The sequence below is a fragment of the Notothenia rossii genome (assembly GCF_949606895.1).
Source record: "Notothenia rossii genome assembly, chromosome: 9".
NCBI classification, from domain to species: domain Eukaryota; kingdom Metazoa; phylum Chordata; class Actinopteri; order Perciformes; family Nototheniidae; genus Notothenia; species Notothenia rossii.
The window spans coordinates 61,111,110-61,125,242 of record NC_136907.1 but is presented as its reverse complement, the minus strand read 5'-3'; the positions used below and the strand labels follow the sequence as shown (position 1 = coordinate 61,125,242).

Below are 14,133 nucleotides of genomic sequence, written 5' to 3'. Positions count from 1 at the left end.
TTTGCTGCATAACCTCCACTCCTAACTCTGTAACATCATTACTTGGAATCTTCATGGGCCACTCCCCCCTACTCAAAGAATCTAGAGACAATTGGATAGAAGTTAACATGTTTTGCATGATTTCAACAAATTGCTAAAGAAACAAAACTTAAATAATCGCAAGATACCCAGAATTGGATACAGAAGTTGAAGACAAGAAAGAGACAAAGAGACAAAAACAGTTAGATCTGTTAGAAAACAGACATGATTAGGCAGGCATCTCCTCATCTGAGCATGCTGTTCAGACAGACAGATAGGCAGACAGACAGACAGGCAGACAGGCAGGAAGACACACACACACACACACACACACACACACACACACACACACACACACACACACACACACACACACACACACACACACACACACACACACACACACACACACACACACACACACACACACACACACACACACACACACACACACACACACACACACACACACACACACACACACACACACACACACACACACACACCAACAAGTAGCAGTTGCAAGGCAGCATGACACATCACAATCACTTTGATCCATTCAGTTATTCTAACCCATCAATAAGAAACACAAAAAACAACTTAAAAAACACAATAATTAAGCATATGGAATTGTTTAGTCATTTGAGCAACAACAGGGTGAAGGTGAAGACTCATGATGATTGGTTAGTCATTTAGAAAATAAGAGACTGAAGAATCCACGACGGAGACAAAGCCGAGTACCTTACAATAAAGGGAGCTCATAATAAGGGATAATCCTCCTCATGCTCTCAGAGCCTTTAGATTTAAGTTCATCGAGCCGGGCCCCATGATTCCCCTCCATTTTCTATACAGTGTGTGAGAGCCAGGAGCTTCAATCTTTATTAGCGCGGCTATCATTAGTCCCGTCCTCTGCAGGGAGTCTGGAGGCTACAGGCAGAGAGACCTTGGCACAGCCATAAGGATTACCGCTGCATCTCAGCTCTGCTTATACCCGTTCAGCACCGTCACTGAGCTGACATTTACGAAACACCATCCAGTCTGTCTCAAGGACACCACTTTCATTATCCACTGTAATAAGAGGGAATCATTAATATCCCCTCGATATCTAAAAATGAGAATGGGTATGATTAATTTCAAATGTCAGTCAATAGAGCCGTATCGTGAGTGTTTGGTGAAGATAGCAACCGCCAGAGATACGGCACAGGCTGTGTTACAGCTGGGATATTGTTATACCTGTAATATATTGATAGTTAAGGGTGAGGAAATACAGCATGAAAAATACTCTGTGACAACTACAATTCCTGGGCTGACAATAAATCTTGTATAAAAGTAATTTATAAAAGTTTAAAAGTGATTTGTAGTATTGGTGTAAAGTAAAAGCAATGAAACTAAACAGTTTGATGTGAGATGGAAAAGGAACACAAACTATAATAAAAAAGACTACACTCCCCTTAACTCATCCTTATTTCATTTTTTTTAATTTAATTTGTATATATTTGTCTCTGTTACCTAAACATCTTAATCATTATTTGGAATGGCGTATACTACAGTAATTTGTATAAATACATCTTATACTTCTCTTTTTACTTACTTTCTGCAATGTAACTACAAGTAAGAAAGGGGTCACAATTTGCCAAATAAGACAATTGTACTATTAAATATTTTATAATTGCAAAATTAATATTGATCAATTAATTTTTACATTTCATTTGATTGTTGTAAGTGGTAAACTCAAGCTTTTTTAAAGAACTTCATATACTTTTGCGTAGTTTGAGCTATAAAGTGTTTTTATAAGAACTAGCAACAATAGTATATAGTCAGTTCATTGCTTGAGTGAATATAATTAGTTACTCTCCACTACAGGTGATGTGACGGTTCTCTCATCATATGGGGTTCATGGCATGAATCTGGCTAAGATGCTTCTTTTAAAACCTGCGCAGCACATATAACACAAATTGTATACAAAGCGTGAGTGCGAGTGCAACATTTCCACTCAATGCAACAAGTGCAGGACTGTAGCAGATGTGATGGAATGGGAGCTGAGACACAATGTAACACATGATGCTAGACAAAATAAATAAAAATAAACAGTCAGCAGCCAGACAAGACAAGACAGCAAGTTCAATAATATCACGATGCGAGCGTATCAATAGGCGTGAACACACACGGTGCCATGCTCCTGTGTCAGTCTGTCAGTCAACAGACATGCAAGCGGTGCTCCTTTCTCTTTCTCTCTCACTCACTCCTTCCATGCAAACATCGGCTCCTTTTAATCTTCCAATTCTTTGGTCTCCATGACAACAAGATCATACCATGCAGAAAACATTGATCGGGGAGTGAAGGCAATACCAAGGGTTCTGCACACAAGGCCTCACAATGCAGTCAATGCAGTCAATGCACTCTGCTGCGTAGGCAGACCACGTCATCACCGTAGCAGCTTTAGAGAAATCAACTCGCTTCATTTTTGGAGACAATATCATTTCACTTCAAATCTACTCCGGTGTCCTTAAAATGTTGTTTTTTTTTCTTTTTTGTTTCTCTCTGTTTCAATAAGTGAAGCTTTCTGAAACAAAGGAGTAACAAAAGAAAAGAAAGAGCACACCAACCTTCTCGAAGCTCTGAGGGATGAGAGGGGGTTGATGCAGTACACAATGACGTGAGGGGGGAGAGAGAGAACGGGGAAACACAGAGAGAATAAAAACGGCCAGCGCAAAGCCACTCGCTCCACTGCATCACACACACTCACCAACGCTCACACGTTGCATACACACTTCTTAAATAGTTTAACATAGAAACTAGAACTTCATTGGTCGTGTTCTTTCAGCAATAAGCCAGTGATGCACCAGCACCCACAGTCCAGAGGCTACTATCCGTTAAACAGGGAACATGTGGGTGCAAAATGGCGCCAATATTGATAATATATTTAAGAATAATTTATATTTTCCAATTTCATCCTAATCTCCAATCAAGTCTGTGCATCTCTTGTGCATTATCTTCCTCTTAATCTGCCTCTTGTACAGAAGCCATTTTAGTAGACAGGTCAGTGATGTTTCCATGCAGTTAAACCAAGGTGTGTCCCCATGTTCAATTTGATCCCACTGGGGGGGCTCGCACCGAGGTTTAAGGAGGGCTTGTTAAGGGTGATTGTGAGAAGTAGCAAACAACAAGGTCAACATATATTGTAGACAATGGATGGGTTAGTAATACTCGTTTAAAAGCATAGACATGAAAAAGGCTTTATTATTATTATTATCCAAAGTGCACCTTAATATTTCTGTATGTGCGTGTGTGTCTGTCTGTGTATGGGTGTGTGTGCTTGTGCGTTTCTGGGTTCAGGTCCTACCTCGCACATAAAGGTTGGCCGGGGACGAGTAGCGCACGCCCTGAGAGTTGGTGGCCACACACTCGTACTTCCCTTGGTCCGTTTCCTCGCTGTTCTCGATCTGTAGCGCTCCTGCAAGACAGAAATCAACAAAGATAGAGAAAAAGAAGAAAGGAAAATATGTTAGGATGAGTTTTTCTCAATGTATTTCTGCTGACTTCCTCTGCAGCCTCTCTTGTTTGAGGTTTGTCGGTTATGTTTTGACCCTGGGGTATGCTCTTTTTCTATCGCTTCCTATAAAGTCAGCGTTGTTGTTTTACCTGTGAGGAAGCGTCTGAATTGGCTGTGCTCTCAACTAGCAGGAGTATTTTTAAGAGAGCCATTTACTTTTTTTCTGCATGATGGCAACACATTCAAAATTCCTTCCGAAAAGTTAGGGAGCCGAATACAAGTCTCAAAATGACTTTTTATAAACTTAGATGACACCCGAAGGACCTTTTGTTTTATAAGCTATGATTTCTCTCCTACCGCTGGCTCACTGCTGCCATGAAGAAAGTCTGTTCCATTTTCTGCAAGATTTATCCAACGGCAGCAACCTCAACTTCTCAACTTAATTATTTGACTTCCTCAATTGTCGTACTCCTGCCCCGGCCCCATCCTGATAAACAGTGTCTCCCTGAACCTGCTATAATTACACACAACGCTCCTCAGGTAGTATTCTGTGTCACAGAGTGCTATTCTTACTTCTGTTTAGTTTTCTTTCTTTCTTTTGAATTACCAGCAGGTTTTTTTCTTTTTCTTTTTGCTCTGGCATTTTCATCTCATCTGAAACTGACTTTGACATGAAGCCTGAGGAGGAAGCACAAAATCATGGATTACACAATGCTGCAGGAGGAGAGGAAAAAGACAAAAGTCAGAACTCAGATGACACACACACACACACACACACACACACACACACACACACACACACACACACACACACACACACACACACACACACACACACACACACACACACACACACACACACACACACACACACACACACACACACACACACACACACACACACACACACACACACACACACACACAGCTAGTTTAAGAGTGACATAAAGCGCAGTGTTTTGTCTCAGATCTCATGTGAGATAAAAGGGTTCTGACTTCTAAGAGATGTATGGAGGTATAAAAAGGAACAGACGATATAGTATGCTTTTGACTTTCTCACACACACACTGAAGTCAAAGAAGTTCCGATTTTTTACTTCGGTAGAAGAAGCAATACCACAAGGTAAAAACACCCAATTAGAAGTATAAGTACAGCTTTCTGAGTCACAAAAATAACCGTTTATATAATGATCTAATATAGGCTACATTAAATAATAATGCATAGCGGTCTCTTTAAGACTATAAAATCATTATACATATGTTATATAACCGCATTATTATTCATTCATTAACATGCCAGTAGGATTTGTACACTGGTTGTGTTAAGTTCCACATTTTAAGGGGAATTTCACTGCGATTACAGCAAAAACTGAATTTGTCGCAATAGTATTGTCTTTTGTTAGCAGTAGAAACAATGAATACCTCAAGATATAACAATTACAATAAATAAGTAATATATTGGTTGGTGTAATTTGGCTGCTTGTTTTTTTTATTTTTGTACAACTACTAAATCTAACACTTAAGCTAATCAACCTATTAGCTGCTCTCCAGCACTGTATTCACGTACACAGTGTGTTATCCTAATGGCAAAAAAAGCTGCCGCCTATTTAAGCTCTAAAGAATTCCACAGAGAGAGAGAGTGTGTGTGTGTGTGTGTGTGTGTGTGTGTGTGTGTGTGTGTGTGTGTGTGTGTGTGTGTGTGTGAGCGTGCGTGTGCGTGATACACAGTTTACACAATAGCAGTATATGCAGAAGTTTGAACATGTTTTTGGAAGCTCACAGGAGGAAAGTTTGACTTGTTCAACACAGCAAAGGGCACAAGTATGCGTTCTTTGTGTTTGTGAGCTGAGGCCCTGCTAGCTGAAGCTGTCATCCATTTGCTTCTGTCTCGGCAGCTATGAAAGGAAAAGCAGCTCGTGTCCTCCTCTTTCCCTCCACTTTTACATCTCTCATTTCCCCACGGTACGGAGCAGAGTTGGGAGATAAACAGGAATAAATTATCTGCTCTACAAGCAGAGCCTTCTCTCCAGAAAGAGGTGGAGGCAGAAGGAGAAGAGAGGGAAAGATAGAGCGGAGGAGAGATGGAGCTGGACAGGTGGAGCTCTGCAAACAAGAACTCATCTGACAGCTGGAAGAGGCTCATATGGCTAACCATCAGCACTAATTTGAAATGGGCGATTGAAATCTTCTTTTATGCAAACCGTGTTGTTATCATACATGGAAAGAGACAGGTGTTCAGAATATATGCACGTCAAAAGGTCACCACATTGATACATACAGCGTGGACAGGCAGTGGACAAATATAATCACAGTCGGAGAGGAAAAGCAGGACAAACAGCTGTAAAAAGGAAAGTGAAAGATAACAGAGGAAGAGCGAGAGCAGTGTGTTAGCTGCTGACGGACCCAGAATGAGATGTGACTTCAGTAAATTGAGCTGCTGTGAAATCGTGGACGGTGTTTAATGTCTGCTGGGCTGATCAGATGACAACAGATACTGCTAACCTGATAGCTCTGCCAGAACATCTAGGTCAAACAGATCACCTGGGCACCGGTCTCCCACCAGGGGGAAATTAACTTTAAAATGGGTCGCCACAATTAAGACACAATGTCGCTATTTTTTACCATAACACAATTTACTTAACACAATTGAAAATTAAAGACAATTAAACACAATAATTAAGGTTAGCCATACGGTGTCAGTAATTTAGAAGCTAATAAATAAGTCCATTAATGGATTGAGAGAAAATAAAAAAAGCAATTAAAGGATTTTCTTTCACACAAATTGACAAATATACACTTGCTATTAGTGATCAGGTGTGAGCATTCTCTGGTGCTTAAGGCTTATATTATACTAATGAAACTTGAATATTTTATAACTTTGAGACTGACATTTCAGGATAGCACCTGTGACAGTTTTTCACATTTTTGATAATCAAATAATCGTGAAAATAATAAGTTGCTACCCTGTATTTATTCTTTGCTGATTTATTTGTGCCAATTTGATTTGACTTTCATAACAAATCTCATAAAACTATGTAAGCACGTAAATAGTATAACAATTTCAGCAGCAACCACTTAACTCCACATTTTCTGTCACTGTGAATATGATCTGTAAACGGATTAGTCCATACAGCCATTTTAATTTAAGACATCCTTTTTTTATATCCTGGATCTACACCAAAAACCCATTACTTGCTTATTTGGCCAGTGTCCTAACTTCCTGCCAAATGTCATTGTTTGTTTATTAGTCAGCAGGATATCTCAAACACAGATGTCAAATAAACAGGAACAAAAATAACTGCAGTGGCTGAGAGATTTTATGAAGCACCGGCTTCATTTTAAGACGAGAGAGCCTGCCAAAGACAAAAACAGTCATCAGTAATTTTGAAGGATGCCTGAACACAAATATTTGTAAGGGAAAACAAATATTTGCACTGTAAAACCTTATTAAGGAAACTAAAGAGATTCTTTCTTTTCACTTCACTTTCCTGTTTGCTTTAGATACACCTGACCTAATCATGACCGTTACCGTGGCCACAACCTTTGATCACATCGCAGTTTTTGGCCGAGACAGGTCCATCCATTACCCAGCAGTCTACCCCAGGGTCCATATTGCGAGCCATCTGTTAAGTGTAGGTCTGCGAAGGCTGTGAGTGCTTAAGTAAACTCCCAGATATCAGTCCCAAATGTCAGAGACAGACAGATAACTTGTCATGGCTCTCCTCACGCACACCTAAAATGGTGCGGCATGGACACATTGATAACTGCCTTGGTTGAGGCGTAAAGATCTTGTGAAAAGGTTAACTCTCTGTGCCATATGTTTTGTACCCTAAGGAAAACGGATTAGTGTGTGTGTTCACAACTGCCGATAGGACAGTTACCTGCAGTGGGAGGACGCCACAGGTGACGGATACTTATGGGCTGTGAAATGGCTAAAAGCCGTCTTTTTTTCGAGTGCAGTCATTGTTGATATCATTTTTCATCCTGACCCTTAGGGGCCATAACAATATTTCCAAGACCCAACAGAGAAAGAAAAAGGAAGAGAGCAAACAGTAATTGTGGCCCAAAAAAAATCCCTGGCCGCAGTCCAACGCGAGCTGGCAGCCATCCACTAAATCAGAGCCATCGCTTGGAAGGTGCCCCGTTAAACAGATTTTAGAGGAGGGTTTCATCCATAACACATCTCCGTGCTGTTTTGTGCCTAGCTCAGGTGTAATTGATTCCCTCCAAGTCATTTCTCTGCAGTGTTTGGTTCATTATACAGCACATTTTGTTGTTCAGCTTTGCGATGCTTTTGGTGATTTGAAATCCTATTAAACCCTGCGGTGAATCTCACTGAGCCATTTGTCTTGCTACTGTTTCATTGATGTGATAGGTGGCCTCACGTTCTGTAGCGGTGAATCAGTGTCATGTCTCTGGAGTGTGACACCCTACAGAGGACGCGATGAGATGAAACTTATCATGATAGATACTGTATACCAATGATATTGCAGCTCCTACTAAGAGGGTAAACATAAAAAGAAAACAAACTATTGTTCCTAGAAGAATGGAGAGGGAGGTTCGTTGTTATTTTGTTGCCCCAAGGCCACCGAGGCTTTCTCATAAATTATAAGCAGAGAATAGAGAATAATTTGCATAGTGTTTATCGCAATTATGAATACACTGCTCCTTCTGGCATGTTCCTGAGGTTTCCACTGGGCAGCTTTAAAATTCTCTCTTGTTTTGTTTTAAACAGAGTTTCTATTTTCTCACCTGCATCGTGCAGCACCAACACTGTCTGGTGACTACATTCCACCCACAACCACTGCAGAGCTTTTTACACAGATGCAATTACACTTTAGGTTTTCTGTTTATCACAGCGGTGATTATTATTATTTTTACACATCAGTAGGTTACTAGAAATTATACTAGGAAAGGGTGTGGGAGCTTAGACTGGTCTCAGCTCAGAAAATGGGCTACATTTACCGGTTCATTGTAAAATGCCCCATTCAGGTCTCACCCACTGTACATGGATGACACTGTTTCTGGGTAGCGACTCTATCCTTCTCATAATCGGATTCAATTGCTTCCGAGCAAGCCTGACCAAACCTGGTGTAATAGCATTATGTATGCCGCCCGTATACTCATTTGGCTTATAAAAAGTGAAATCACAAACATAAAAGCTTAAACATTTCCTCTGCTGCTTAAATAGGGCTAATCACTCTTCCTTGCAATGCAAAACAATACTGCACCTGTACTTCCATATCTTTTCGCTTTACTTACTTAACTTTGCATTGGACATTTAGCTTTGCATAGAATATATGTTAACATGAAATGCATATTTGAAGCCGTTTCATGAGTTTCTAGTTATGATTCAGCAGGAGGCGCGGTTTCCAACTAACTCAAAGAGAAAGCAATAATTATCTAGCTGATAAAAATCTACTAGATACAGCTGTCATTTGAGCCGGCGAATCAGTGATATGAAAAACGTGCTTTTGTCCACTTCTACTGTATGTGAAATCACCCATTCTTCCGATTACTAAGAGATACGTTCAATTTTGCAATGCTGTCATTGTAAACTGCGTCCATGTTGTGCTTGACGTGTAGAAACCGTAACTAAAAATTGCAAAAGTGCAAGTTAATTTGCAGACACAAGGTTGACAGAGGGCGCGAGTGATCAGTGAGGAATTTTGGCTGACAGCAGGCAGATATCAGAGCTGGCAGGACGCAGGAGCACAGAGAATATGGATAAAGCAACAACAAAATGGTTTCGCCTCGCCATCAATTTCATTCCCCCTGAGGATGGCTGAGTGGAAAAGACTGAGAAAATAAGATTCTGCCAACTCCGGGAGACACTGTATCATCTATTCTATACAGAAGAGCATAAACAAAGCTGAACAAACTGTCTTTAGCACAAGTTGTGATTCTTCTGTTCCTCCCTCCATCTGTCTGCACGGAGACACTTTTCTCTTTTCTGGAGCAGCAGAAATGCTTCCCTCCCTCCTTCCTACTACTGTCTCTGGCAAAGTGATCTATTCAAGACATTAAGCTCATTTCACACAATTCTAGGCTAAGGATAAGAGGAGCATCAGTTAAATGCCTAATGTGGAGAAATGTCTATCTGTATCTATTGATTTTGAGAAAAAGAGAATTATGGTGGTTATGGGGTAGATTGATTTTTCTATTAAGCATTAGTTTCAAAGTGGATTAGCTTTATAATTGTGTGTAAACTTTTTCAACCCACTTGTAGTACGTGTATACGAGATCTGCCTTTCTTTTAAATTGTGTGATCCTTTTATGATTCACAATATAAAGAGGTTTGAGCCTTTAAAGTATCATCGTATACTAATCTTTCTCCAAAATAATTAAAAGTTAATAAAAACAGCATTTTATTTTTCTTGGCTTAAGAGCGACACATTTATCCTTTTATGAAATGGGCTTGAAAAAGGGTTTATATCCCCCAAGGATGTAGATCCACTCAGAGAGGAGCATGTAATCCCTCAATCAGAATTAAAAAATGATTAACATCACATTTAGAGCAACAGGGATTTTACTTGATAGCGATGCTAAGCCTTCGATGCTGTGTCTGTTTACTGGTTTTGGAATACAAATATCTGATAATAACTCCTAGTCTCTCCCACCTGATCGGAGCTGTTTGATGCGACCCTGGCTGCTGAAGGGGTCCACGGGCAGGAAGTCTTTGAACCAGGAGATCTCCGGGTCGGGGATGCCGCTGGCAGCGCACAGCATGGTGGCCGTCCGCGTCCGCTCCACCACCTTCAGCTGGGGACCCATGTCTATACTGGGGAAGCCGAATGGCAACAGGTCCTCTGGAAGAATGAAGAGAAGGAAAGAATATATTCAGCATGAGGAGTCAAAACACTGAGTAAGGCTGAGGCTAGATATTTGCAGATACTGTATTTCTTCATAAGAGTTGGAAAAATAACTAGACCTGATGATAGGGCTAACAAGGTTGAACTTGTACTCCACTACAGTTCACAGGTAAATGGTGTACCTTTACTCCACTACATTTATTTAATTCCTTTAAGTTACTTTGCAGATTTGGATTAATGATGTGAATATAATCAACTCTTAAATCAAGCTTTAGTTACACCTGGAGTAAATTCACAAGCTACCCTGCAGTATACAAAGTCATTCAAATTAGCTGCACCTTTACCAGCTTTGATAACACTTTAATGCCTCAATAATTATAATCAAAACATATCATATACGTATATTATTCTGAAATGGGCCAATCTTTTACTTTCGGTACTCAAAGCATATTTTGATGCTGATACTTTTCTACTTTTACTTGAGTAACATTTTTAATGCAGGACTTTTACTTGTAACAGAGTATTCCTACACTCAGGTACTTCTACTTTTACTCAAGTACAAGATCTGAGTACTTCTCCCACCTCTGAGTATAATATTAATGTTGTGCTAGGTCCCATAGCAATCCATCCTGTAGTGGTTTCACTCATTTCACTCAAACCACAACTGAAAACCTCATGTCTTTGCTGAAGTAAAAGTTGCAGATATACCAAAGTCATTTGTATGCATCAATGGAGGACCCTGAGTTTTCTGTTCAAAAGTTCAAAGTGCAAAAGTTCAAATTCAGTCCAGATCAAAGTGACGGAATGACTCACTGTCGGACAGACAATGCCACACCTAGAGCCTCGCGGTGAGCTGAAGAGAGGAAGTGATGAAGAGGGACAGAGACAGGATCATGGTCTGAGACAGATGGGCTTAGACAATGTGAGGATTGCTCATGCTTTATATCAGATCAAATCTACTAGGACAATAATGAAAACATATTTTTACCCCTGATTTTTTGGGACAGTTTATCTGCTTGCACAGAGACCGAGTCAACCCTGTCATGGTCCAAAACCTTCCTTTCTTTCTTCCTGTGGCGAAACTTAAGCCTTGCTCACAAACACACAGTGATATAGTGATATGAGAGCCACTGCTCTACCACCACCCCCCCCCCCCCCTTTAACTGCAGACCCTTGAAAGTGGAGATACTGGGGAGGAGAGCGGATCCACCCTATCCTTCCTCATCAAAGCTGGGGGATTCTTCCTACAGCCAGTCATTACGTGATGTTGTAGGCGGCCCAGGCACAGCTAGGTTTTTAGCGTGTATTTGAGTGCGTGACAGGCTGTTTTCTACAGTATAAACATACCGCCCAGTCAGCAGGAGCTTCTTAAGTGCTGCATACACACATATGTACAGCAAGCCACACACATACATACACTCCTAACCTAGAAACACAGGTGTTTGGTGGCAGTGGCAGTGGCAGTGAACTGTGAGTTTTTTTCCATGGTGGGGGCTGTGGTTGTAATGATTCCTGTCTAATAACTATGCAGAGAGCTGCTCAGAAACAGCAGCAGCAATTAGAAGCTGGGATCAAGAGGAGGGGCAGGGCACTGGGGGTAATAAGGACTTGTTAGCAGTAATTGTTAAAATGTACCCACGATTAGAGGGGCCGATCTGGGATGTGTCTGTATAGCGTCTGGATATGTCTGATTATGTTGGGGCGAAGCAGATAAGTGTGTGTGTGTGTTGCCTGAGAGTACATATTTGTTTCTATGGCCATGTTCTATTTAGCATTTTCACAGATTTATGCGGAAAAAATGTACAGAGACAGGTCAACACATGTCCAGGGAAATCGAGGTGTGTGCATGCAGAAAAACAGTTGCTTTCTTTTTCACATACACACAGACACATTCACACACACACGCTCTGCTGTGAATGGGATTAAGCCTCTCGGTGACAACAGTCCAGATGGCCAGACACGTAATCAAGCATCCATCAGCACGGCTGCTTCCTCCTCTCCTTACCCTTTTAACCACTTGATCCCTCTCGCGCATACACCTCCCCCATACCTGGAACTATAATTAAATATTTCCTACAGTAGAAAAGCAATTATCAAGATGCCATTTTGCTTGGATAATAAATCAAACTTACACCTGATTGTCAAGCATGAAGAAGGAACCCTAAACGTTTCCTCGCTCTGAATGTGCATCACTGACAAATCTGACTCCAAACAGAGTCCAGGACGCAGACCATGGCCACATCAACGGCTCCTCTCCTCCTCCGGGCCCCCGCTACCTAACCACATGACAGACGTGTACCATCTGTTTCCACACACACTCTGCGATGGGGATGAGAGGCTGAGTGGAGATACGATCTATCGCTCTCTTCCTTTCTTTCCACAGTCATCAGCTTTGGAGAGACCCATCCGATAGGAATGTCAAGCCGCTGCTGATGGTGCGGCTGAGAGGACGATGGAGGGGGGGAAATGCCACAAAAGGCAAAAGAGCAATCAGAGGAGCGTCTGGTGAGGGGGCTGAGTCTCTGGTTAGAGCTCAGGTGGTGATCAGGCCTCATAGCAACCATCTGACATCGGCCAACTGAGACCCAACTGGAATTAAGGGACCCCTTTCCCCCCTCTACTACCCCGGACGAATCAATGCTACTGATCCACCTGAATGGAGGCCAGTGGTACGGTCATTGACGAAACAGGCATGAAAAGAAAGGAAAAAGAAGGGGAAGATCGATGGGGGGGTCGGAGGCGGGCTCCCCTGAGGCAAGGAATATGCCAGGCCTACATCTGCTCCCCTCTGCCCCCTCCCCAACCCCACCCCTCTCCTGAGAGGGTTCAGATGGTCTTTTTAACACCCCGTCGGCTACTACTACATGGACTCCCTGGCTGTTAATTAGAGCGCGCCGCTGCAGCGGGCTTGGGGTGTGTGTGCATGGCTGTGTGTGTGTGCCGTGCGTGTGCTTGTAAGGGGGGTGGGGTCTGGCTCTGTATTCCAGTGAGGTCTTTATCGATGCTGCAACCAGAGGGTGGGTGGACCTTGGAATTAAACATCAGAAAGAGGTAGGGGTAACAGGAAGAGAGATGGATGGATAAATATATTCTTAGATTCTGCCATACACCAATGCCATACAAATGTGTTGTATAAATAATTTAAAAAATATTTTAGCTACCTGTATTTCTTGCTACAATTAATAAATAATACATGTTCTAATTACTTTGTCTAAAAACATGCCCATGTATGCCCTTTTACAAAATATATCATTTGATGTCATTCTAAAGGGTTAAAAACCCAAAGTGTATTATGTCTGTTGATTGTGTATATAGGATATACATATTTTATACATATCTGTATATTGTATAATTTTATATTCGGGATTGTTGGAAATGTCATTTCGATCTCTCTGTCTGTAAACACAAACCGGAAGACTAACATTAAAGCTGACTTTGACTCGATAAGCCGCAATTTAAAAACAGTATATCATTTACATATATGGAAATAAGTACCGGTAAGTACAATTGCCTACAATTTGCACAATCACCAGTTGAATATTTATGGCTGATTTAAACTGATTATTTTGCTGCTTGTTTGAATACATGTCGTTTCAAAAACATTTATGAATTGCTTCAGTGTCATGCACAACAGTCCATTCAATTGTCAATATCTGTAAGGCATACATGCTAGGAATATCATTACATTAATATCAATTTTTTTGTATGGAGTATGGATTTTATTAAACATGTTTATAGAGCTTGACCACAACAGAATCATTCTGAGCATGAAGGAAGCTGTCAAGGTAAGTAATGCACAGTGGTAAGTGCC

General features: G+C 41.2%; 1 protein-coding gene across 25 annotated transcripts in view; it reads right to left on the bottom strand.

Annotated features, from left to right (window-relative positions):
• LOC307018952 (receptor-type tyrosine-protein phosphatase S-like) overlaps positions 1-14,133 on the bottom strand; it is a 72,309-nt gene that overhangs the window by 32,113 nt on the left and 26,063 nt on the right. For all 25 annotated transcript variants that reach the window (XM_079649495.1, XM_079649494.1, XM_079649487.1 and 22 more), the window contains 2 exons: positions 10,131-10,319; positions 3,362-3,472 (listed from right to left, as the gene is read on the bottom strand). In XM_079649495.1, the coding sequence (XP_079505621.1) occupies positions 3,362-3,472; positions 10,131-10,319 (300 nt within the window). The remainder of the gene's footprint in view (positions 1-3,361; positions 3,473-10,130; positions 10,320-14,133) is intronic.